Below are 25396 nucleotides of genomic sequence, written 5' to 3'. Positions count from 1 at the left end.
AACATTTTTTCACCTGCGGAGCGTAGTTACTTAATATTCTATTACGAGTTAACCTATAAAGAAGTCTATTTCGAATTACTTAATATTCTATTTAGATACCCATTTTTTAAACTTTAAATATTTATCAAACATTTGATTACAGCCAGTGCATTTAAGCCATATTGAATACATAATTAACTTAATACTTAATAGCAAACCCTTCGCAAATATTATCGAGCGCTAGATGCAATTGAGCTCCTTCACAGTGACGAAGTCAAACCACGCAGATCAACGTGGCCAGTAAGGACTGCCTGTTTTCGCTCCTTCACCTTAGTCCTATATATAACCCTGCACAATTTCGATAACCACCTCAATTCCCCAAGCATTTGAATAGGACCCCAACCAATCAATTAAATAATGCTTCAGATAACAAGAATATGTTGGAAGTGGATAGTTGAAGATAATTTTCTTATAAAATGGCAAACAGTGAATCTACCTCGAGCCTTCAAGCCACATCTCAGTCACTAGAGTTTCACCAGGGTAGACATGTAGAAGAAAACGGCCTGCTATGCTCTTTATTATGTCTGGATCTCCTCTGCATATGCATTTGATGATTGCCCTAACGGCAAATCCAAACGTGCACAGCCCGTGCAATATTGGCTGTGAAAATCTTTGGCAATCAGATAAAAACAAAATTAGATTAGCTGAACAATTGAATAATATCCATATGATAGAAAATAACCACAAAAACAGTAATCACAAACTGATGGCATTATCTCTTAAAATGCTAAGTAACCCCCATTTCTATGCATTTAATTCATATTACCAATCCTTTTTACTTCCTGCAAACAAAAAGCTCCATGGCTGAAAAAAAGGAAAAAGTCTCATTTACCCAATTCAACAAACACACTTCGACTTAAAATGGGGGAAACGGGACAATTACAGTCTAAATGGAGTTTCAAGTAATTAATAATCAGCTTTCAGAAGACAGCATGAGAGTACTAACCCAGCAATCTTTGCAACCATGGGATCTGAATGCAGAGGATTGTAGTCACCTGATAGCCTATAGAGCAATGCCTGCCAAAAGGAAGGGACATTCAGAATGTGTGTAGAAATTCATAAAGAAGCATATCAAAAGTTTCAAAAGACGAAATAAATTACAAAAATCACTTAATATATGAAGAACAAAATAAAGGGGGAAAAGCTTAAAAATTGTATTGACAGACATAATAACTTAATGGAAGGTATTTAAGAAAAGGTAAAAGACCCTAAAACCCATGTAATAAGCGTGATTCTTGTATATATTCATTAATAGAAAGGCGTTCAATGATATAGTAGTGATATAAAGCACCAACACCACCATTAAAAGGGATTAACTAAGTAGGCAAACTACCATAACCAAGGAAATAAAATCTTACAAGAAAAAACTGCATGAATTAAACCTTTTTTTTGACATTATGACTATCGTGGACAAAGGGATTTCTTTCCCAAAAAGGCCAAAATCATTTTGGTAAAAGATGGACTATTTAATATATATCACATTTTCCCACAAACTTAACCAATTGGATCCCTGCATTGCTTAAGGGTAATCATTAGAGTTTAACGCATGTTTCTTATGAAGTTGTATAAAAAATTAACGGGACTTATGAATCTTCTGTTACAGAAGATGTTTTATCTCATGCCGTAGAAACAAAACATGTGGGGCCCACCGTTTTTTAAAAAAAAAAAAGGAGGGGATGGCACATTTATTGATCTGTGCAGGAGAAGAAAAAATTTCTCCCGCAATAAGAGACTTACATTTCCCAAAATTAACTGCACTTAAGCATATTGCAAGACCATAAGGAAACAAAAAATTTCTAATTACTTGCCATAGTACTTACAGAGAAGTTTTTAGGGGAAATAGATTTCACAAATTACTATTGTAGTCCAAGACAGTGGACAACCAAATATCTAAGTTAAGATACATGGCTAAGATAAATGAGGCTGAATAAATATAACATGTAAAAGTTCGGGGACGGGGGATCACATATCTGATATCATGTAATCTATGTTTAAGATGTTATTATATGCTGGCTCAGAAATTAAGATAGAGATCCTAAATTGCTTTCCAAATATTTTACAAAGAGAATAACAGAGAACATGCAGGAAAAGGGGGAAAAGCAAAAAAAAAAGTTGTGATGTGAATGAGCAAGCCAATTTATTTCAAACAGTATTGAATAGTTATAACATGCCTGAGATGGTTGGGTATGATCCTCAAACACTGAAAAAGGTTTACTTTCAGGAATTTTCACAGCTGAAATCCGGTTCAAAGGATAGTTTGAGTAAGAAAATGGATGAGATGACTTTGAGAAGCCACCAGCACCACGTAGATACACGGTCGTCCTGCAAGCAACTTGCTAGTTGAGTGTGATGGTAACAAAGGCATTAAAAGAAATGTTTTCGTTTCACCTGTTCATGCATAATAGATCACCAGATTCTTTGTCATAACTCTTTGTTTCAAACTCTAAAATTGCTGCTTTACCTGAAATTAAAGTAAACACATCCCCATCTTTAAGAAGCAGAATATAGGAGTAAAGGAACACAAAATTAAAATATGCATACATTAGATATATATTTTCCAAAGATAATGTGAAAGTGAAACTGTACAGCAAACACATGCATAACAGAACATTAAGTAGAAACTGTGTTGGCAATTCAACCTTTATCATGTAATCCTGCAAGACTGACTTTATTGTGAATCTGTAACAACAATAATATATCATGAGCCTATCTATGAAGAGGAAGTGAGAAAATAATAATAATTAGAAATTAACCTTAGCATGCAGATAAAAATTAAAACAAACTATTTCAGACTATCATATTTGTATTGGTCATGTGGGGGATTGGGAGATATCAGGGGGTTCATGTTCAAATGAACCAGAAGCAAGTTAGATACATATTAGATTCAATATAAAACCCAATCTTTGTCACTAAATCGCATCATATCATTCTATCCTCAATTCAATTAAAACCAGAATCAAACAGCCCATTTTTTCTCAAGTACATGTGGTCTTTTACAAATGTTCTCACTGTAAGTCTCATTGGAATGAAAATGTCATGAAGAAAACATGGCTGTTCCACATAGGCATGAAAAAGATGATGTCAGATGCTTGAATTTCATAAAGGATGTCTCATTTCTGGAAGACGGCACCCTCTACTCTACGAATTACTTTGAGTAAAAATATTCATTCATATCTACCCTTTGATTTTCCTGCAAATTTCATCTGACAGGTTGGTATATTGAACTAAAATTGGAACAAGAAATCATTAGTTTAACAATTCGACCTAATTGTCCAGCACGCCAAATTTTCATTAGAAACCTTACATGACAGCTGGAAGGAAAAGGTTTGTACAACTCTATGTATTGCTGCCCATGCAGCAGAAGGCGTGGATCATATCTGGCATACATAAAGTTATACTTTTGGTTAAGTATCAGAGGGTTAAAAAAAGCAAGATCATTACAACAGAAGATGGAGGAAAAAACTGAAGGAATTTTCCATTCACCAATAAAATAAATGCTATAGAGATCATATAGAAAACTAGATGGCTTCGAGTGCACTTAAGATGAACAATACGTGAAGTATAAGCACAGATATATAGAAAGTAGTGAGGAGCACTAACTGCAAGCCCGGGAGATTAAAACCATTTGGCATAGATAAAAGTGGAAGTAGAGAAGCAAACGTAGGCAACACCTACAAAGCAGAAAATGAAGGATGAGTCAGAACTGTTTTGCAATTATTCTAAACAGAAATGAATTATTAACAATATCTAGGCATAATTTATGGTTGAAACAAATTGTGTTACACAGAACATTTACCAAGAATATTTTTCAAATAACAATATCTTAATAAACTTATGATCAATTTTATGGTAAACATACAAAAATGAATTTCGTAGCAATTATCTTTGCATATATTGTAGGTGAAGAGAAATGTTAAATTAAACATGTAGCAAGAATAATTTAGAAATAAACAGTACCTTGATAAACTTCTGACCATTTTCATGGTAAACATATTTAAGCTCATCGGCATCCGCAGCATCCGATGCACATGCCCCTATGCTTAAGGCATAAAGTGCAGCATCTCTGTTCAACATGTATTTAAAAGCATGTTTACTTATACATCATTTTCTTATTGCATTAAATCAAAGTCGTAAAACTTTGCGCATTTCAATTACAATTTTTACAGAAGGCGTTACCTTTCGGTATAAGAGTATGTGGTCTGCAGTCCATTCCGCGATTCAAAACGATAACAAAATTTTAGAATTCGATTGGGAAGAAAAGGAAAACCCACTAAAAAGCAAATGAAAAAGGATTCTGCATATGGAATATTAACAAAGGCACAAAAACAAAGAAAAAGAGAGAGAGAGAGAGACAGAGACAGACATCGGGGAACTTGTGAAGAAGCGCAAGCGCAGGATCGAACTCTGGTGTTGCCGCCATGAAGCCTGGAATGGTCGAGTTTGCCAAAGATAACGCAAATTAAGACACAAAGGTAAAGCTCAGAGTCAATAGTTATAGGGAAAAAATAAATGTTTTAGTGTAGTAAAATCTTAATCTCGTGTAAACGTGGGATCCACCTATTTTAATAAAGGGTTTAATGTTTTTTATCTTAAATGACATAAGTTATATCATTATAGAAAAAAAATAGATACAAGAAATGAAAATTATTGAAAAAAATGGATGTTTTTTTAATTTAAAATTTAAATAAAAAAATTATTTTGTATCTGTCTCTTTCTTAAAATGACATGATTTTATGTCATTTAAAATGACATGATTTTATGTCATTTAAAATGACAAACACTTTTTCCTTTAATAAAATAAAAAACAAAAAAAGAATGGCACATTTTTTTATAATATGTGTAAAAAAAATTATTTTTTTATGTAACACGAGAAAAACACACTCCATAATTATATGGGTTTTATAAGTTATATTGTAGGAAAAATGATTGTGTAATGTTATAGAGATTCGTTTTGCGTGCCGTGGGTTCCACAAAATGTTAGGTGTATAAGAAAGTTTGTTGTGTCATGTTAAATGACAAATGCAAATCCCTAATTATATATAATATTTGGGTACGATGAAGACAATATTAAATGCAAAGTTACATTACATGAGAGACAATTCTTATTCTGTTTATTGTCCCTTCCACTGTTCGCGTTGTGCCCTTGGACAACGAGATAAGGCTCCTCCAAAGTCTTGAGACACAAAGTTTAACAAGAAAAACTTCTACTAAAAAATAATAAAGTTTTACAAGAAAGTTGTAAAGGACAAAGTATTTAGGCTAGGCATACTCCAAATATAAAAATAAATAGATATTGTCACTTGAGGTTTATTGGCTTAGTTCGATTAAAGCTATTTTCAAACAAGCGATAGTCAACTCTTCAGCATAAGAATATATTCATTGCTAGTAATAAAGTCACATTAATTTTGTGCAAAATATTTTTACCTTTTAGTTGTAACAATTATATCAATTATTATTCTCTTGCTATTAGCATATATAAATGCTTCGCATACTCTATACTGTATTCTGTATGCAGTTTCATGTAATATATCTGCATGTAGGGGTGTAAATGGGTCAGGTTGGACCGAGCTTTGGTCTTCATGACCTAAACCTACGTAAAAAAATATTCAGCCTATATGACCTATTGACCTACTAAAGATTTTATTTGTAGGCCAAGCTTGGCCTATTTATAAAAATTAGATAGCTTTATATGGCCTACAGACCTTGTAGGCCTCCTTAGTGATATATTTTTAAAAAAATTTAAAAATATTTTTAATAATTTTAAAAATATTCGCTTGACATTACAAGTCATTAACATGTTCATAAATTGCTGCATTTTTTTACACGAGATATAAGTTTCACTAGTAAGAATTAAAAATTTTACAATAGTAAAAAAAATAACTATAAAAATATATTGAGCAAAGTTCTACAAAGACGAAGCTCAGAGAAGAGAGAAGCGTCGTTGCACAAAATAATTTAAAATTGGTACTGATTGTCACCTAAAATAAATATATTATATTATTTTAAAAAATTAAATAAGCTCGTTTTAGGCCAAGCTTGACAAAATTGACCTATGACCTACTTGTTAAAAAAGCTTTCTTATAAGCCTAAGTCTACTGTACTTTTCAATGTAGGTCAGGCTCAACGTAGACCGAGCTGTAAGCCAGGCCAGACCAGCCTGGCCCATTTACACCCCGACCTGCATGTAGCTAATTATTTTTCTGACTCACTGCTGAGTCAGCTTCAAGTTCTATAGACAGAGCAATCAGATTTTATTCAGTGTAATTCTGAAAAATATTTATAGTGCTAATCGCACATCATTTTTTATTTTATTTTTTTTGTCATAACACATCATTTATTACAAATATTATTCTTATCTTTGGTAATTTTGATAATTAATATACTGGCAGATTCTCTCATCTTCATTTTCTGGCACTTTGTTTCTCTTTCCTACGCTTTCTCTTACTTGCCCTACTATTTCAATTTTGTTTTTACTTTTCTAGTACTTAGTTTAATTTTCTAATTAAAATGTGTATAAATGTAAACTTTGTCCTGAAGAGGGAGTTTTAGGCTAGAAATCAAGAAATAGAGGTATTATATTTGTCAAGAACTCCGGAAGGGATGATAGGCCTATGAGGAAAAAGGGATTACCACTTACCAAGTAATTAGTTCTGTACATTTGTTTAGATTCTGAAATGTGGAGTAAACAGAACATACAATTGTCACGAATTTTTCTTAATGTAGAACAAGTCTTCAATGGAGGTTTGATTTTAAAAAAAATTAGATTGGTATTTCATATAATTTTAATTTTTAAGATTTAGGAATCTATCTTTTACAATATATTCAAGATGCTCAAAGTTTTAACGTCTTTTAACATAACATAATGAATTGTTTTTTGGAGTTAGATTTAAGTCATTCATAAGAAAATATATTTTAATTTTATAAAGTAAATAATAAAGCACTTCTCAAGTGTTTTTTTTTTTAAATATATAAGCAACTAAGGGTGTGTTATCTGTCAAAATTTCCAAATCATGTCAAACTGCATACCGGTTCAGCAAATCTCCCAAAAACCATATACTCAACGAGCATAAAAATATGCCAATTAAACAATACTACATCCCAGGCGTCTTAACTGGGGTTGCTAACCATGTTTTCAAACTTTACATTCTATCTTCTCTCCTCCTTGGAGCACAAGTTACGACTATAATATTTTCCATAAGTTTCAACCTTTTTTTTTTTTTTTGTAAAAAAGTTTCACCTTTCAACTTCTACAGCTTCTTCACTACCAACAAAAAATCAAAAGAGGAACACATGTTTCCGTTATTAAATTTGCATGTCGAAATGAATTGATGCCTAATACAACTAAGATCTTGGTCTCCGGCATAGTCTCCTCAAGCGAACACTTTCCTGTAAATGGAAAATATAACACTGAAAAGTTATAAATTACCACATGAAATGGTTAACACAGCCCCAAATGCAGAAATAACACGCACCTCACTGTTATCATGATCATACCGAATTAATATGAGACACCTGCAGCCTCTGATATCATGCATTCTCCTTTGGATCTCTATAATGTGAGCATCATAGTAAATTGCTTGATCTCTCCTCTCCTAAAATCCAATTGAAATTGTCAAAGTTAAATATATAATGATGTCCTGTAACAACACTTTCTTGCGCAAACTTCAGCCAAAATCACCTGGAAACACAGGACGGGGTCTCCAACTTTCAGGTTGGAACACTCTGTGTTTTCCAAAGGAACAGAGCGTTCTCGGACTGAATTTTTTATATTGACCCATTCATCTTCCTCAGCTCCAAATCCAACAAATCTGACATGAGCTTCCTTTAACAAAAGGCAGAAAAGTATCAGATGGAAAAATATTGAAACCCCATTGTAGGGGCAAATCAATTTATCAATTCAATATCAAGCCTTGCAGTAGTAAGCTATGAACATCATGATTATCAAAACTTACAGCTTCTCCTGTGCTAAGAAATCTGTGAGCTAGAAATGTCTCAACATCATACCTGCAGCAATATCTTTGACTTGAGACAAATGAAATTTGTGAAGATTATATAACTGATTGAAACGGTAATTGCCAAAAATACTGTGCTTGTATGTCTGCAACTAGACCAAATTACAAATAGCACAATTTAATGACAGCAGAACAGTAAATTTTTTGATAATCAGTTATTCTTCTGAATATCATTCAGTCACCTTTAAAGCCAGCAGAAAAAGTGAAGCTCAATACCAAAAACAAAAATAAACTACCGATAATATTTTAGTGGAGAGGGAAGAATAGAGGAAAGAAATTATGTACTGGCAGCAATCAAACATCAAAGTTGTGTGACATCGCATGATTAATGAATTGAGTCACCCCCAAATGTTAATAGCCCAACCATTAGCGTATAGAAGGCCTAAAATTCTTTAAATATCCTTTTCCAAAAATCAATGAAAAAGCAATTAGCATAGTCTTGTTATGATAATAAAATTAAAGTGATTAAAGACTAGAACCAACAGCACCATTCATTTCTCTCTATTATATATATATATATATATGGGATAGGTCATATTTACAAACTCAAAATTTACAGACTCTTACAAACTACAATATATACTATAGGTAGTACAACTATGTACTATGAGTAGTACATAATACTACATGCTTAAGTAATATGTACTACCATAGTACATAGTGTAATTGTAAGAATTTGTAAACTTTGATATATATATATATATATATATATATAGAGAGAGAGAGAGAGAGAGATGAAAGTATTATGAGAGTTTATCTAAGAAGAAAACATAACAGGAGGATCAGAAATCTTGCTAATAAAACCCAAAAATGGAAAAAGAAAAAAAATGAAAATATAGGCTAAAAGTGCTCTCCAGTTCCTCTGAACGTACATCAAAGAAAACCCATTTAAACAATCCATCTGCATAAACCCACAAGGAAGCAGAAAAATTTGCCTCTTTATTAATGAGAGGAAAATCAATCAAATCAGAGGAGAAAATATCCTGCTCAACAATGAGAAAAGAAAGAGTAAAAGTAAGATGATTCTAACATACAAGAGCCTAGAGTTTTTTGGAATTTCTATTACAGGAACTGTTATGCAAGTCTCATTTTCAGAATACCATAGAATTGAGCAAATGCCCAAAGCACAATTTTATTTTATTTTTGAAATATTCCAATCGGTTCATTGCTTCGCAATTAATCCGATTCGGGGTGGGTCCAGGATTAAGGCTTTAAACCCCTCCCATAGCACAATTTTACCCTACTATAGATGCAAACAAGTTTAGCTGCTTAAGAATACAATTCATGCCACAAAAAATGTGTCTGCACGATAATCATAATAAAAGATAACTGGAAGTGACATTGATGCATCCATATTTGATTTACTTTTTCTGTTCCGTTACCAATGGGATGGGAGTCTATGATTTTACATGAGCCATGTCCTGAGGTCTAATCCATAATTGCAGGCCTCAAGCAACCTTTCTACCAAAATTGAATGCATGCTCAAGGGTATAATGTGATCTATGATGAAGCTATCAACAGTGTAAGGACTTCCAAGGTAAACATGGCATTAAGGATAGAAAAATCTTTAGTTTGGATTAATATCTGCATCTGGGTTTATAATATTAGGAAAAGGTACAAGAGAATTCTTTTCTTAATGCTTCGGGAAGGTATTTATCGAAACCTTTCAGTGACATTAAAATTTAAATACTTCATATCCAGCATTCATGAATTATTAAAATAATTTGAGCTGAATGCAAAACTGCATATGTACTCACCATGCTCCATCTTTTGATGACCTCGCTTCAAATTCCAAGTTTGATGAGTCTCGGGTAATTCCTCCTGCAAAGCAATCATTTCAGCACAATCTCACAAGATAAGTTTACTTGATATGGTTGATTATTTGACTCAAAAATATCTATAAACACAAGTGTAGCTGCTAACCAAACAAAAAAGAAAAGGAAAGTAGAAATAGAAAGTGAGAAAGAGCCCCTGGAGGGCTATGTTATATTGCTTTCATATTCCCTTCATTGCTGCCAAGTCACTTCCTCACCTGCAGTATCATTATTTTCTTCTACCAAACATGCTCCAAATCCCATAAAGAAGCGTAACATAAAAGCCACATTATAACATTTTATATGTGACATTTTAAAGCAACTATATTGAATAAAAAAAAGTAACATAGACCCCAGACACATCAAACATAAACTAGGCCACCTACCACACACTTAAGCAACAATATTAGACGCTGAAGTATAACAAAAGAATCTCATGTTGACGATTTTAATGCTTGAAGACAGCAAGTACCAACTATGTCAAGAACCTTAAGGCATGCAAGAAGTCTCACCTTCCTTACATTCAAGGTCTCGTGGTAAGTCTTGGAGCCTAGTCTGAAACCAACTGTGTATCTAAAATTTCCCCCAAAATAAAGGAATAATTAAAAAACTTTGAAAAATAACAAAATAAAAAATAAAAATATAGAACTACAAGCCACCAAGACAAATAAGCTCTCCCATATCAGAAGAAGAAATTAACAGTATGTGAAGGATGGTGAACAGGAAATTAAATAAATAAAATAAATGAGTTAAGAAAATAGATTGGGATAAAGGTAATCTTGACGTATCATTAACCTCTGTCCATTTTATGACAGGTTTCCCAGCACGACCAGAGGAACGGCTGCAGAAACATAACATTCCAAACACAACTACTCAATGACAAAATACGCGTCTTCATTTGTTACTAGAAAAAGAAACCAACAATCATTGAAAAGAAAAACTCACTTGAAATTTTTAGCGAGGTTTTGGTAAAATTCCTGACCAAATGATCGTTCTTTAGATTCCGTTAGCAATTTTTCCATCTTCCCAATCTGTTTGTCACGGTACAACTAGTTCAAATCACTATGAGTTGGGAACAGGACATGCTAAAACAAACACCCATTATATTCTATAACCTTCACAAAAAATCAGACACTACCTTTATATAAACAACTTGGTACCCAAAAAAACCACGACCAACAAAGAGCAATTGAAGTTGGAAGTATCTAAGTAATATAAGTAGCGCATCAAATACACTAAGATACAAAACATTGAACCAGGGAGCTTGCGATTACACATTACAGTTCCTAAATAACGTTATTGAACTCACAAACTTATAATTACAGCCAAAAGCCTCTAAGTCCAAACACAAAGGAATCAACCAAGGATGCCAAGTGCATTTCCAAATACATAAAAGGATTTTTCTTGTCTTAAGACGCCGATAACGATGATCCTAGAGTACGGCAAAGAAAGGGTTCAATAATCAAAACCTAAACCCATGGATAACAGTAATAATAATACCTCGGAATTTGTAAATCCAGAAAACAAGGGTCTGTTACGAGGACGCAAGCGGTCCATGAACTTAAAGTTCGTCCGTTTAGCTCAAGAATTTTTTATTTTATTTTTTGAATTTCTCCTCTACAGAACCCAGGTACAGTTAAAACCCTAACAATTGGGAGGAAGAGAGAAAGACGAACATGATGGGAAAGCTTCGTGTCATGTGCAAGTGCAACGAAGAAGCATTCTCTGAAAGGTTGAGAAGCATGTGTCTTATTAATTTTGACTTAAACTTAATTTGGTAAAAAAAAAAATGTAAATTAAATTAGTTTTTTTTTTTGGTAAACAATTATTTTTATTTAAACTAGAAAAATTTAATATGCTTTTTTTCTTTTTAATACAAGATGAAATTAAACCCATAATCTAATATAACCTACCCAAATTCTTTCCACTAGATTAAGTTTAATGACTTATTTAATATGCTTATTGACTATTAAGATGAGTGACATGATTTTTTCCGAAAAACAAGAAAATTAAAAGAAAGATATAGACTATAACAAAAAAGTTGCACTAGAAAAAAAACTAACTTTTAAATAGCTTTTTATGAACTTGATTTATTTCAAAAAAATTGCACAGGAACCAGTTTTAAAAAAGCTTAGATTATTTATCAAACACTCTATAATTTATATTTCAAATCTTGCTCTACCGAATACATATCTAATTTTTAGAAGTTTTCAAATATCCTCTTTTGCTCATGCTCAAATAAGCGATGCAGTATGTATACTACTTAATCAAGGAGATTGTCCTTTTTTTTTTTAATATTCTAATCGATTCATTGCTTTGCAACTAATTTGATTTGGGACAGATTCAGTATTGCTATAAATCCTTCCCAAAGATGGCACTGGAGAGATTTGAACCAATATTATTAAAATCGAGATCTTAAATAAAATCGGAAGGGGATTAAAAAATCGTAAAATGTAAAATCATAATGTAAAATAATCGTAAAAAATTATTAAAGCGTTAAAGCGTTTGGAATATTAGTAAAATCGTTTTGATGAAAAAAAATCGTAAAAACGTAAAATTGTAATAATAAATCGAGATTTTTACAACAATGATTTAAACACATGATCTAATCCCACCTGCTTAGCTTCTATGTACCAACTGAGCTACCACCATTTGGTAGATTGTCCCTTTTAACTCTCTGGATTTGGTTATATTTTCTTACATATTTTGCTTTATGTTTTTGGGTTCGTTTTTTCTGCAGTCAATGTAGATAACTTATTTAGTTCAAAACGACGTCATTTTGAGACGAAAATTAAGGTATTTTTGTAATTATAATTTATTTCAGGGTTATAATAATCTTATTCATTATAATTTTTTAATTTTTCAATCCAAAACGATGTCATTTTGGGAGCGAATGTAGATAATTTATCTACATTCACTTTAGAAACATTAAAGCCTATGCTTATAATCCATAAAAAAAGCTTTAATGTTTCTAAAGTGAACGTAGATAACTTATCTACATTTGCTCTCAAAACGACGGCGTTTTGTGTTGAAAAATTAAAAAATTATAATAAAAAGATTATTATAACCCTTAAATAAATTATAATTACAAAAATATCTTGATCTCAATGTAGATAAATTATCTACATTGACTAACGGTAAAAAAAAAAGCAAACCCATAAAAAAACTACTGTTGTTAGTGACTTAAATTACTCTTTACTTGATTAAAAATTATTTCTCTTATTTTTTTTTCTCATTCTTTTAATTTTTTAGAACAATAAAATAATTTAAATATTTTTTATTTATTTATGTGAATTAAATATTTATAAGTATACGAATCAAAAATATAAATTATATAGATTGGTGCTGTGGCTCTATGAACTATTGAACACAGTTATTTGTTTAGTTCCCCAAACGAACTCACTCTCAAGTCTCAATAGTCAAAAGAAAATTTCGCTTTCCTTGCCTTCCATGCTGGTATTATTGCGCATCAGACGGATCATCACCTCGAATTCACAGAGATTCAAAATATCTCACTCTTATTCTCTGAAACTTCACTCAACAGTAGCACTGCAACTTCCACCCCCAGACGAATCACAACCCATAGAACCCCTCACCAAAACCCAGCTCAAGACCCTCGTTCTCAACCACTACACCCATGGCAAGTTCACCAACCTGGTCAGAAACGTCGTCGCCTCACCCATCGTCCTCTTCACCGCCTGCGAAAACGTTGCTGCCCCACGAACCCAAAACGCTCCCTTTCGCCCCGGTTCACACTCCCTGGTCTCTGAGCGGTTCAGCATCGAAGCCATGGGTCGAGAGCTCCGCGAGAACAGGTTCAACGTGGGAGCTTGCTGCGTGACAGTAAAGCCCTCGAGCAAAAATGGGTCGCCTTTGGTTTTGCCCAATTTGAAGCTGAAGGTTTTGGTTGAGGCTATTAGGATGGTGTTAGAAGTGGTGTACGATGAACGGTTCGTGACGTTTTGCTATGGTGGGCGTGTTGGAATGGGAAGGCACACTGCTATAAGGTACCTGAAAAACTCTGTTGAAAATCCTAGTTGGTGGTTTACTGTGAGGTTCAAGTCTCAAAAGTTTGAACATGCCCATGTCGAAAAGTTGTGTTTTTTCATTGAACATAAAGTAAAAGATGGTGTTTTGATTGATTTGATTAAGAGGTTGTTTGAATATAAGGCTTTGGTAATTGAATTGGGTGGGAATTGTTTGGGAAGGGGGCTTCCTCAGGAATGTGGGTTGTGTTCAATTTTCTTGAACATATACTTTGATGGGTTTGATAAAGAGATTCAAGAGAAACGGCTTCGGGAAAATCAAGAAAATCGTGAATTGAGTCCCAAGCTGATTGGTTCAGGTTCGGGATCTGACATGTTTTACAAGCCAGTGAAAGTATATGCAGTGAGGTACTTGGATGAGATACTTATTGCAACTTCAGGGACGAAGATGTTGACGATGGAGTTAATGACCGGAGTTGTGAGAAGTTTGGAACTTGGTTTGGGGTTACATGTTGATAAAGTGAACACAGCTATTCACAGTGCGGTATCAGAGAAGATTGAGTTTCTTGGGATGGAATTACAGGCTGTTCAGCCTACGGTTCTGCGCCCGCTTATGTCAGAGAAAGCAATCAGGGCACGGAAGAAGTACCTTAGACAGAAGGAAGTTAGATCTCTAGAATTGAAAAATGCTAGAGAAAGGAACAGGAGGAAATTGGGGTTGAAGATATTTGATCATGTATATAAGAAGACCAAGCAAAGTGATGGGTTTAAATTTGACTTTAGTATTGAAGACGAAGCGAGGGAAATTTTCAACTCTTGGGCAAATGAAGTAGTGCAAGAATTCTTGAGCAACATAGATGAGTGCCAAGAATGGCATCGAAGTCTATCTGCTGGTGATTTTCTTTCCTTGAGACACATTAGAAATCAATTACCACCTGAGCTTGTTGATGCTTATGATAAGTTCCAAGAGCAGGTAGATAAACATTTGAATCCTATAAAGGCTAGGAAAGCAATTGAGGAAGAAGAAAGAAGAGCAAAGGAAGAGGAAGAACAAAAATATGCGAAAGGAACAGTTGAGGATTTGACAAGGCTCTGTATGAAAGTTGATGCACCAATAATACTCATAAGAAAGGCTGTGAAGTTGGTTGGTTTTACAAATCACATGGGTCGTCCAAGGCCAATCGAATTCCTTGTTGCTCTTGAGGATACCGATATTATCAAGTGGTATGCTGGCATAGCAAGAAGGTGGCTTGATTTCTTCTGCTGTTGCCACAATTTCAAGATGGTAAAAACTATTGTAACTTATCATTTGAGGTTCTCTTGTATCTTGACATTAGCAGAGAAGCATGAATCCACTAAGCGTGAAGCCATAAAGCATTTCAGCAAAGATTTGAAAGTCTATGATATGGATGGAAATGATGAAGTGCATTTTCCCACAGAAAGAGAGGTCAAGATGATGGGAGATAGAAATCTCTCAGATCCAAAGCCTGTAGATGGGGTTTTATCTTTGGCTATAGTAAGGTTGGCATCTGATGAGCCTCCATCACACTGTATTGCCCATTTCTGTGACAAGACAACCAGTGTCTTTTATCGGATCCGTCTGCTGCAAAATTGTTTGAATGTGAACCCACTGGAGAAAGGAAAATGGGTGCAAGGGATGGTTGGAATTCATGAAAGCCTGAACCGTAAGTGCCTCCCACTCTGTACTGATCATGTAAATGATTTGTACTTGGGTAGAATCACTCTTCAAGACATTGACTGTTCCTCTTGTATGGAAGTGGACTGACTGTCGGTGCTAACTCTTTTTTTTTTATTGGAATCGATGAAATGAGTTCTATATAAGAAAGCCTAATGCACAAGGCTTCCTGACTTTGCGACGGAAAAGATGAGAGTCGATTGTATGCAATTTTGTGCTTGCGTATTTGCAAAGTGAGTTCTATATACTGTACTGAATTTTAACTTCTTTTTCTCATTACTCAATCCTAGACAATCCTGAGATTCGTTTCTTTGTTATAGAATGTGCAACTAATTTGACTTTTGTCAATCATCACTAGCTAATTAATTGGCGACCTCTTTTTGCTATTTGAGCTAGTGCTGTAGTTTGTTTCCATATCTTTATGTTCCTTTGTTGAATTTGGCCTTGTTTCAATCTTTAAGTGGATTGCTTCCCTCCCCCCCCCCCCCCCAAAAAAAAAGGAAAAGTAGGGTGCATTCTGACTATTTCTCTGCCTTGGATAATGTATGAAGAAATTCCCCCCTCTTCCCCCCGGACACGCACATATGTATACTTGAACTTTAGATTTTTCACTCTTATCTTCTTTGTAAGTTTGTGTGGAAGTTCACGAACAATGAGTTGTTGATTGCCAGGGTTCTCTTCCTTTCTCCCCTCGTTCCTTATCGCCTATGACTTTGAAAATTATTGCTCCCAAAATCTTCATCTGATACAATACTCCGCATTTGTCTAATTCCAATCAGCAGAAGTATCCACATTTATCTCCAATGTATTCTTCTATATGGAGGGGAGGGAGATTGATAGGGTTTCTCTTTTTACTTTGTGTTTTTCATTGCATTATTTCTTTAGTTAGATCATTTACAAGGTTTTTGTAATTATTTTCCTGATATCAAAGAATGCCCTGGTATGGTGCACATTTGGTTGGTGGAGGCTCATTGATTAATTGGTCTATCCTCCTATTGCCTAGATTCCGAAATAAATTAATTCAATACAATGTTTTAAGGCCTCTCCAAAAGACTAGTGTGACTCCAATAGTTAAAAAAAGACTTTTGCAGAAATTGTCCTTAAAGGGGAGCATGATGTTGGATCTCACACTTGAGGGGGAGATGTTGGAAGTATTCAAGTATGAGTTATAAAGAAGTACCACATCGGATAGACAAAGATCAAGTGATGACCATATAAATGCAAAAGACCTATAAACCTATAGTCTTAAGATTTTGGGTTGAGATAGTCCACTTATTATGGTTTATTGCTTGGCCCATTGATGGACAATCTTTTGCAAAGGATTTTGGGTTTCCCCGTACCATTTCCAATATACAAATATATAATTACCAATATACAAATATATAATTACCATGTTATGTAAAAATATTAATTTAAGTCATTCTGGAAAAATATATTTTAATTTAATATATAAAGCAACTCAAAAGTGAAGTTTTTTTTATAAGTGACTAAGGGAATATTGACAATTTAATTTAAAGTATATTTAAGCAAGCTCATTTTAAAAGAATTTTTTTTCTAATAATGAATATTTGTATTAAATTAGGTATAACCAATTTAAAGTCAAGCTAGATTTTGAACATTCCTATAACGCACATGGGAAGTGTTACCTCAAGCTAGACTTTTAAAGATAGATTTTTTAGCTTGTAAAAAGAATGTATTTAATTTTTACAATTCAAAAAATCTGTTCAGAGATTAAAAAAATCATTTCAAATATTACATTCAAACATGAAATAGTTTAAAATAGTTTCAAAAAATAGATCGCATAAAAAAAAAAATTCTTAAAGTTTATACAAATAAACATTCTAACATTCTTCATAATTAAGTGAGCTTTCTTTTACTTACAATGTTTAAGATTTTGTTTTAGCAACTATTTTTTATGTGAAAGAAATAAAGTGGAAAGGTTAATAGTATTTTAAACTAGGATGCCCTTTAAACTAACCTTTTTAAAGTTGAAAATAAGCAGGCTTTTATGTTTTTTCGCTTAGAATAAATCAGAAGATACATATCTAAACGTATAAAAACTATTTTTCCTATAAATAACCGAATAATCTTTCCTGCGACAATGCTGCTTGTGGTTAATAATGGAGATTTGGTTCACTCTCTTGTAAAGATAATGCTTAACTTCCAAATCATAAATATCTCAGCAGCATCCTGCGTCCTCTCTGCTGTCAAACATTGCAGAAGGAAAAGGAAAAGGAAAACGGACATAACAATATTGACATTAAAGTTCTGCATTTCTACAACAAATGAATCAGAGACCCTTCTCAGGCAAGTGCCAAAAGCCAACGTTCGCAACCCTCATAATCTTACTTTATAATAATACTAGTGAAATTCGAGATAATACAAAGGGGATATAATAATATGCTGTTTCATTTTTTTCTTTTTTTCTTTTTTTCTCTGGGAAAGAATGTGACCTCGAGCTGGGGTCATATAGAGATAAAATCATACGTGTTCATCATTCCACCGGAGCATAGCATATATAAATGAAAGCACTCAAAAATAAAATCAGAAGCAGATAAGCAGATAAGTTAACTACTTTTTCATATTCTAAAGCTAGAATGCCTTCTCTAGTATGGATCCCTTTAAACCCTTGCTAGCTCAAAGTGGTCGCGTGTGTCTCCCACTTGCCTTACCACACAGAAATGCATTCTTTGGAATAGGAAACTCGTCTCTGATTGAGGTTGATGCAGTATAAACGCGCAAATAAAACTGTTGGCCAAGGTATTGATGTGCCCAAAACTCAGTCCTCAAGTTCCACATTCCCACATTGTCAAGGGCAACATATATAGCAGTCCATGAGTAGGGATATACCTGAATAAAATCAAGAATCAAATATTGCTTTTGTTCTAATCTAAACCCGCGAGCATTATTGTTAAAATCTCGATTTATCACTACGATTTTACGTTTTTATGATTTTTTTTCATCAAAACGATTTTACTAATATTCTAAAAGCTTTTACGTTTTTACTATTTTTTTATATTATAATTTTATGTTTTATGATTTTTTAATCTTCTTCCGATTTTACTTAAGATTTAGATTTTAACAATATTGCCGGGAGCAATAAAGGACATAACTGACTAGTGACTACTACATGTTTAGGCCACGAAACAACACGGACAACGACAATAGCTAACTCTCACCTGAGTGGTGCAACGTGCAACCGCATCTCGGAGATTGTACCGGTTCCTGCTTGAAGTTGTCCACTGCCCTCCATCCATACTACATATACAATTGAAATATTTTAGGCCAACAAATAATATATTGACCAATTTCAGAAAGCCAAACACAAACTCGGAGGAATGTTATTTGGTCCTTTTTTTAGAGGGGGATATTTTGACTTTCAAAAGTGTCTACTACCAACTTACTACCTATCAAATCACCATTGGATCAAAGAGAAAGAATGTTAAAAAAAATTTGAAGAGAGAGAAAATATTAATCCAATGGTAATTAGATAAGTAGTAAGGTAGTAGTGAAAACTTTTGGTAGTCAAAATATCCTCCCTCTTTTATTTATAAGTCGTTTCACATTAACAAGAAGTATTTTCTTCAGAAATTATATATGATGATTGATCAATCAATCAAACATGTGATTTAATTTAAGATATATGTGCTCACTCACCCAACCACGAAGAAAGAGTAGCCATCAAGATGATAACTCTGAACAATGTTCTCGTTGTTTTGGAAGACAATCTCGACGAAAGATCTGTAGTCAGCTTGCAATACAGAGGTGTCAAGGTAAATGCCACCGCCAGTGGGTCTGTCAGATATGCTTCCTGCGCGGAAAACACCCGAGATTTTGAAGTAGTCGGCGAGCTTAAGAGGTGTGTCTGGGGCAACATAAGACACGCTGTTAATTGCGTATCTTTGCTTGCCATTTACTTGACCACCTGAACTAGCCAGAATGATGGTCTTGGTCGTGTTTATCAGACCGTAATGGTAGGACCCTTGCGGGTTCGGCCTCGGTCCACTTGCTGTAAGGTTAGTCCTGAAATTATTTGTCATAACTTGGTTATTATTTCATACACTCTATAAAATAATTATGAGTAAATACATCTTTCAAATTGTACGATATCTGCTTTAGTCCCTAGCAAATAAAAAGACTATTCGTGGTCTCTAAAAAATTTAAAATAGATCCATTTTAGTTCTTTTGAGGGACCAATGTGGGTTTTTTTTTAATTTGTGAGGCACCACAATTTGAACTAAATGGGTTCATTTTGAATTTCTTAGGAATCACAAATAGTCTTCTTCTTTTTTTTGGTAAACACCACAAATAGTCTTTTTATTTGCTAGGGACTAAAACGAACATCATGAAATTTGATGAGAACCAAAAAAGATATTTACTCAATAATTATACAAGCAACTTAAACATTATGTTTTTAAATTTAAAATTTATTATTTTGTAAACTATATTTTTCATTTATAGTTTTTTTTAAAAACTACAAGAGAAGTTAAATAAAGAATGTTTTTGTCAAAAATATTTTTAATTTAACAATTTTGTATCATTCTTAGAACAATAATAAAAAATACTATTTAATATTAAGTAGATTATTGTTAAACTAATTTTTAGCTGATATTGTTAAAATAATTTTTGTATTTACCAATAGAAAAAATATAGAGTTCATTTTTTCTGCAGTAAATGCAAATAAGTTATTTACGTTGAGCCTAAAACAACGTGGTTTTAAAATGAAAAGTCATTTAGGGTTATAATCATTTTTATTATTATAATTTTTTAATTTTTCAAACTTAAAACGACGTCATTTTCAGAATGAAAGCAGATAACTTATCTGCAGTCATTATAAAAACATTTTTCTGAAAAATATATCAAATAAAGAGTTTTTGTAGGATTTTACTCAAAAAGAAACTTGAGTTTATATAAGTGTTTCTTCTTTTTTAATTAATTATTATTATTTTTGTCTTAGGTGACCGTAGAGTACAAAGCAGCTAGCAAAAAAATACCTGATTGAGCGGGCCTGGTTCAAAGACCAATCAATTTGGATTGTAGGTCCACCAGGGGGTGGGCCTGATACTGGGCCTGCAGAATTGCTATAGCGAAGTACTCCAGTGGTGGTGAGGACCTTATAGGAGAATCGAGTAGAAACCACAATGTAATAGTCTTGAGAAGGTTGATCGGCAGTTAACAGCACCGAATAAGATTGTCCCACATGAACGTCAATAGAAGAGTAGGTCGTTTGAAGGGTGTGTGTTCCTTCCACTTCTACCAGCTTCAATTTGTGATTCTGGATGCGAAAGTTAAGGGAATGTTGCAATCCCACATTTGATATTCTTAGCCTGTAAGTCTTTCCTGTTGTAGAAATTTTAGGTAAGATTGAAGAAAAGACTATTTCTGTCAAAATTATTCTTCGTTTTTATGTTTGCAAGTTTCTCTTTTCCTTTAATAGATAAACAATGATTAGATGGGGTGCATGCATACCTTGTTCTACGTTGAAAGATACTCCATTAGGACCGCGACCATTGATGAGGACTCCATCAGGGATAGGCAGCTTCTTGCCTCTATCAAGATGGGCTTTCAAAGTCTGCAAATAATCCCCACATCTTTTACTTTGAGGAAACAAATTCGTCATATATAATATAACGAACTGGATAATTAAACAATTTAAACATCAATCACAAAGTCATCGTGGATATGGATGGATGTTATATGGTAATGTGAAAAATCATAACATATAATAAAGAAAAGAGAAAAGAAAATATTAAAATAAATAATTATAAAATTATAATTTTTAATTCATATATTATGATTTTTCACATAACCATATCATATTTTTTTCACATGAGAGTCATCGCATAGAATATTTTCTTCAATGGTTTTAATTAAATTTATTTGATAAACAGAGAAAATTTATTACTGGAAATTTAGGACTGTATCATTTTAAGTATTGAATAAATATATAAACACATACTAAAGTAAATAATTGAATAAATATTTTAGCGATATTTATTGAATGCTACAACAACGTGTAATAAAAAAAAACTCACAATTTCAGATTTAAGGTATGATGGCATCATAGGAATCATTAACAGTGTAAAACTATGTATACTATTAAGATGTTAGAATTAATCATATATAAATAAAGGGGAAAAAGTTTCTGATGTTACTTTAGACAATTTTGTCTAATGTTCATCGAAACGACATCGTTTTGAGGTTGAAAAATTAAAATGATAAAGACTATTATAACCTTGAAATAAATTAAAATTACAAAAACACCATGATTTCCGTCTCAAAACGTCATTTTGATGAACATTAGATAAAATTATCTAAAATTACTTTAGAAAAAATAAACCCATAAATAAAAAGTTTGAGTATGGTAAGTACTTTCTTTCTATGATACATCATTAAAACAAAGCGTATTAATATATCAATTACACATTTTCCAAACAGCTTCTAAAAACGGTAATGTTTTGTATTAAACGTTGATAACATTTTTTTTGGTATTATTAAATCATTTGCACAGATTATATTGAAATTTGATAAATTTCTTTATTATAATATGCATAGAACGTGGAAACCGTTGAAAGAGTCAGATCACCACACGCCAAATTGCGGGGGATGTAATTGAATACGTGGTCACCGATAGAAGAATGTTATCTCTTGGCACACAAATCAATACATGCAATTACGAATCTGTAACGAGTTTTATTAGTCTTGCTGCAAAAAAATTTCTTCTGTACCGAAACAAAACAAATGTGCGGCCATATATGTTAAAAAAAGAAAAGTAAAAACGCGAATTACGACGAGTCAGTGGGAGAAAATTTTATTTTTCAGCGGCATAAAATTAATAAAACCCATTTGTAATTTGTCATGGTACGCCTAGGACGTTACTGCCAAACAATAACATACTGGTTTTGTTTTTTATTAAAAAAATTAAAATTATGGTTGGGAGAAAAGTTATTAGCGTTGTTTTATTCCTCTCTATGTGATCATACTACATATGTACTGTTCCAACTGTATAATTCCAAGCTAGTGAAACTACGCACGCCACTCGTTCCTTGTGATCACGATGACGTGACTTTTTTCAATATTAAACGTGCCATTCACTAAAAAAAAAAAAAAAAAAAGGAGGTGAGAAGGGGACTGTGATGTGACACCTCAAAAAAAAAAAAAAAGTGCACAGGGTGATTTTGGTTTTGTATATAGACCGGGATCATTCCTTGCTTCTTACTTAGTAATATCTGTGGGCTTTGTCTCCAAAAATAGTAATATCTGTGGGCCAGGACCGACTTGATTGAATTTGAGTTAATTCCCAAACACGAAACCTCACACGTAAAAATCAGACGTTTGTTTTTTTTATTTAAAGTTAATAATAATAATTCAGTTAATTTAATAATAATTGGATAAATTAAAAGAAATTGATAAACAAAACCTACTAACAAAGTAAAAGGGAGCACTAGTGTAACGAGGAAATTAAAAGAATAGTTACCGTGTGGTTGGACTTGTACCAATCTCCAATGAGAACAGTGTAATCACCAGCTGGATCAGGGAAAGGAACTGGAATTCTCGGCCTGCTGAGAATCCTAATGCCTCCAAAACCGCCAGCGGCTTTGTGGAATGCAAGTGATGGGAAGTAGTAAAAGCTTCCAATCTGATCCTTCACTTGAAGCATGTAAGTGAAGTTCCTCCCCGGTGGGATGGGGCATGTTGTTCCAAAAACTCCATCTTCGAACGAGTTCCTTCTCTGCTGGATCCCGTTCCTATATCATTAAATCCCCAAGCCTCAACATACTTTATTTAAACTCGCATAAACTTTAATTATGTCGCCTAAATCTTTTATATAATTTTTCTCATTCTATCCGACGGTCGATGATTATAATAATAATAATAATAAATTAAAGGTCATTATCAAAATAAAGGGAAATATTTTTTTCAGGTTACGTGAGAAATCTTATCTCATATTATACACACATTGAAATCCGTGTCCGCATTTTTTTTTTCTTTTTTCTTTTAACTATGAAACTCACCTAATTATGTGTCTGCATAAGATAATGTTATATATCTCATTGCCCCAAAATAAATCTATGTCATTTACATCATGAACCTATCGCTCGTGATCACAAAACCAAGATGGAGTAGGTGATAAGTCATGATCCTGGATTCCAGCGGACGACAGCCAAGGAAAAAAAGGTAAATGGGCCATAACATTAAGAGATTGTATTTGGTCATGTTACATGATATAAGTTACATCATATTATAGAGACAAAGTTGGTGAAATCCATTTTTTAAATAAAAAATAAAAAACAAATTAAACATTGAATCCACCAATTTTGTCTCTACAACATGATGTAACTTGTGCCATGTAACATGATGATTGTATTTCCCTAACATTAATTATTGATGTCCACTTTATATAACAGAAATTTAATCATTAATCCTAAAACTCTCCTCTTTTTATTTTTATTTTGGCCCTTTAACTAGTTTCTAACAGAGAAATCCAATATTGGGTATTGGTTGCTTTGTTATTTAGTCCAAATTATGACTTTTTAAGGCTTGTGATGATAATAAAGGCTTTCCATGTCCATGGCGCATATTGGCAACTTGGCATTGATCACCATTCACCGCTTCTAACATAAATACTGAATTCCGTTAAGGCCGTGTCCTTGTACCATAATCATGGGTGTTTGTCCTTTTCAGAAAGAATAAATAGAAAAATAATAATAATTCATATTTATCATAAATGAAAATAAATACGTTTTTCTTAGTGTGTCTATATGTAAGACCAGTAAGCCAGATCTGGATCCCTGTCCACACATTTGACCCAGCACGTGGGAAATTTCAGTGTTTCCACACATCCAAAGTGAAGAAGGGTCATAGAAAATGTGCAAGCGACAGGAGCATCAGACATACTCCTCATTCCTCAATGGGTCAACATACACCATTCTAAAGATATTTTTTTTAATTTAAAAAATAGAAAGAAAAAAAAAATTCTAATCACATGCTTGGATACTACTTATATTATGGTGCTTTGATTTTAAATTTCAATGATTGTTACAGTATAAAATAAAGCAACAAATATGCCAGATCGAAGGGGCTCGGAAATGCAAATGTTAGAACAGAGGGTAAGTGAAGAAAGTGAGAGTACCAGGAGAGGAGAAAGGGCTCATCCAAGCTGTTGAAGACATTGATGATGAGGTTGTCGTTTGTAACAGAATGAATGTCTGGACCTGGGAATTGTCCATTGATTAGTATTCCCTGTAAAAATAAAATCATAAATAAATAAATAAATAAAAACAGATCCGGTAATGCAGAGACCGAAATTGAAACTCATGTTATAGCAACAAAACAAATGTAAACATCAACATCAACGTAACAAAAAAACAAGTGAGATTCAGACGTACCCTTTGGCGAACTCCAAGTGGGTAAATGTCTCCATAAGTAACATTCCAGTTGAAGAACTTGTAGGGATCTTCAGCCACAGTAATTTGAAAGAGAGAAATAGCAACACATAAAAGCAGGGCGCCAACAGCGGCTACTCCCGCTAACTTGAGCGGCATTTTCGCTCCACTTAATAATTAACTCTCTTTGCCTCTCTCTCTCTCTCTACTCAGTGATGCTTACTCTATTAGTTGTGGTAATTGGTAAAGGGAGAGGGAGACTTTAAAAAGGAAGGGGTAAGTGTCAGAAATGATTAAAGGATGGCACACATTTAGGTGCGGTACACAGAGGGATGTGTATGGCTGTGAAGAGGTTAAAATAAAAGAGAGGGAAAATTCAAGAGAATTCAGAAGCATATGAAAATAATGTTCTTCTCCAAAAAGTAGAAGTGAAATGGGGTGTCGGTCGTGGGGTCCACGAACT

At 33.3% G+C, this 25396-nt stretch overlaps 4 protein-coding genes across 4 annotated transcripts; 1 reads left to right on the top strand and 3 right to left on the bottom strand.

The window, feature by feature from the left end:
- Window positions 1–101: 101 nt before the first annotated feature.
- On the bottom strand, window positions 102–4507 carry LOC133290913 (enoyl-CoA hydratase 2, peroxisomal). Its single transcript, XM_061489063.1, has 11 exons — window positions 4403–4507; window positions 4216–4238; window positions 3997–4102; window positions 3640–3710; window positions 3344–3416; window positions 2679–2718; window positions 2428–2500; window positions 2211–2361; window positions 986–1056; window positions 476–649; window positions 102–327 (listed from the first exon to the last, which is right to left on the bottom strand). Exons 1-11 carry the CDS (start codon window positions 4457–4459, stop codon window positions 240–242), a joined length of 927 nt encoding a protein of 308 aa, XP_061345047.1. The 5' UTR covers window positions 4460–4507; the 3' UTR covers window positions 102–239.
- A 2547-nt stretch (window positions 4508–7054) lies between these two features.
- Window positions 7055–11559, bottom strand: LOC133290915 (protein SAWADEE HOMEODOMAIN HOMOLOG 1-like). The gene is made up of 9 exons (XM_061489066.1): window positions 11366–11559; window positions 10811–10896; window positions 10661–10706; window positions 10378–10438; window positions 9809–9872; window positions 7992–8043; window positions 7718–7861; window positions 7512–7631; window positions 7055–7425 (listed from the first exon to the last, which is right to left on the bottom strand). Exons 1-9 carry the CDS (start codon window positions 11420–11422, stop codon window positions 7381–7383), a joined length of 675 nt encoding a protein of 224 aa, XP_061345050.1. The 5' UTR covers window positions 11423–11559; the 3' UTR covers window positions 7055–7380.
- Window positions 11560–13315: 1756 nt separating this feature from the next.
- On the top strand, window positions 13316–15842 carry LOC133290912 (nuclear intron maturase 3, mitochondrial). The gene has a single exon (XM_061489062.1). The coding sequence runs from the start codon at window positions 13316–13318 to the stop codon at window positions 15635–15637; it is 2322 nt and encodes a 773-aa protein (XP_061345046.1). The 3' UTR covers window positions 15638–15842.
- Window positions 15843–17926: 2084 nt separating this feature from the next.
- Window positions 17927–25115, bottom strand: LOC133290906 (L-ascorbate oxidase homolog). The gene is made up of 8 exons (XM_061489054.1): window positions 24937–25115; window positions 24681–24790; window positions 23025–23295; window positions 21017–21119; window positions 20542–20887; window positions 19205–19570; window positions 18727–18805; window positions 17927–18397 (listed from the first exon to the last, which is right to left on the bottom strand). Exons 1-8 carry the CDS (start codon window positions 25090–25092, stop codon window positions 18185–18187), a joined length of 1644 nt encoding a protein of 547 aa, XP_061345038.1. The 5' UTR covers window positions 25093–25115; the 3' UTR covers window positions 17927–18184.
- Window positions 25116–25396: the final 281 nt, after the last annotated feature.

The sequence above is a fragment of the Gastrolobium bilobum genome, unplaced genomic scaffold (assembly GCF_033153095.1).
Source record: "Gastrolobium bilobum isolate Gb01-03AN ecotype WA unplaced genomic scaffold, APGP_CSIRO_Gbil_v1 utg14855, whole genome shotgun sequence".
NCBI lineage: Eukaryota > Viridiplantae > Streptophyta > Magnoliopsida > Fabales > Fabaceae > Gastrolobium > Gastrolobium bilobum.
The sequence above is the reverse complement of the archived record's forward strand: the minus strand, read 5'-3'. Positions and strand labels throughout refer to the sequence as shown.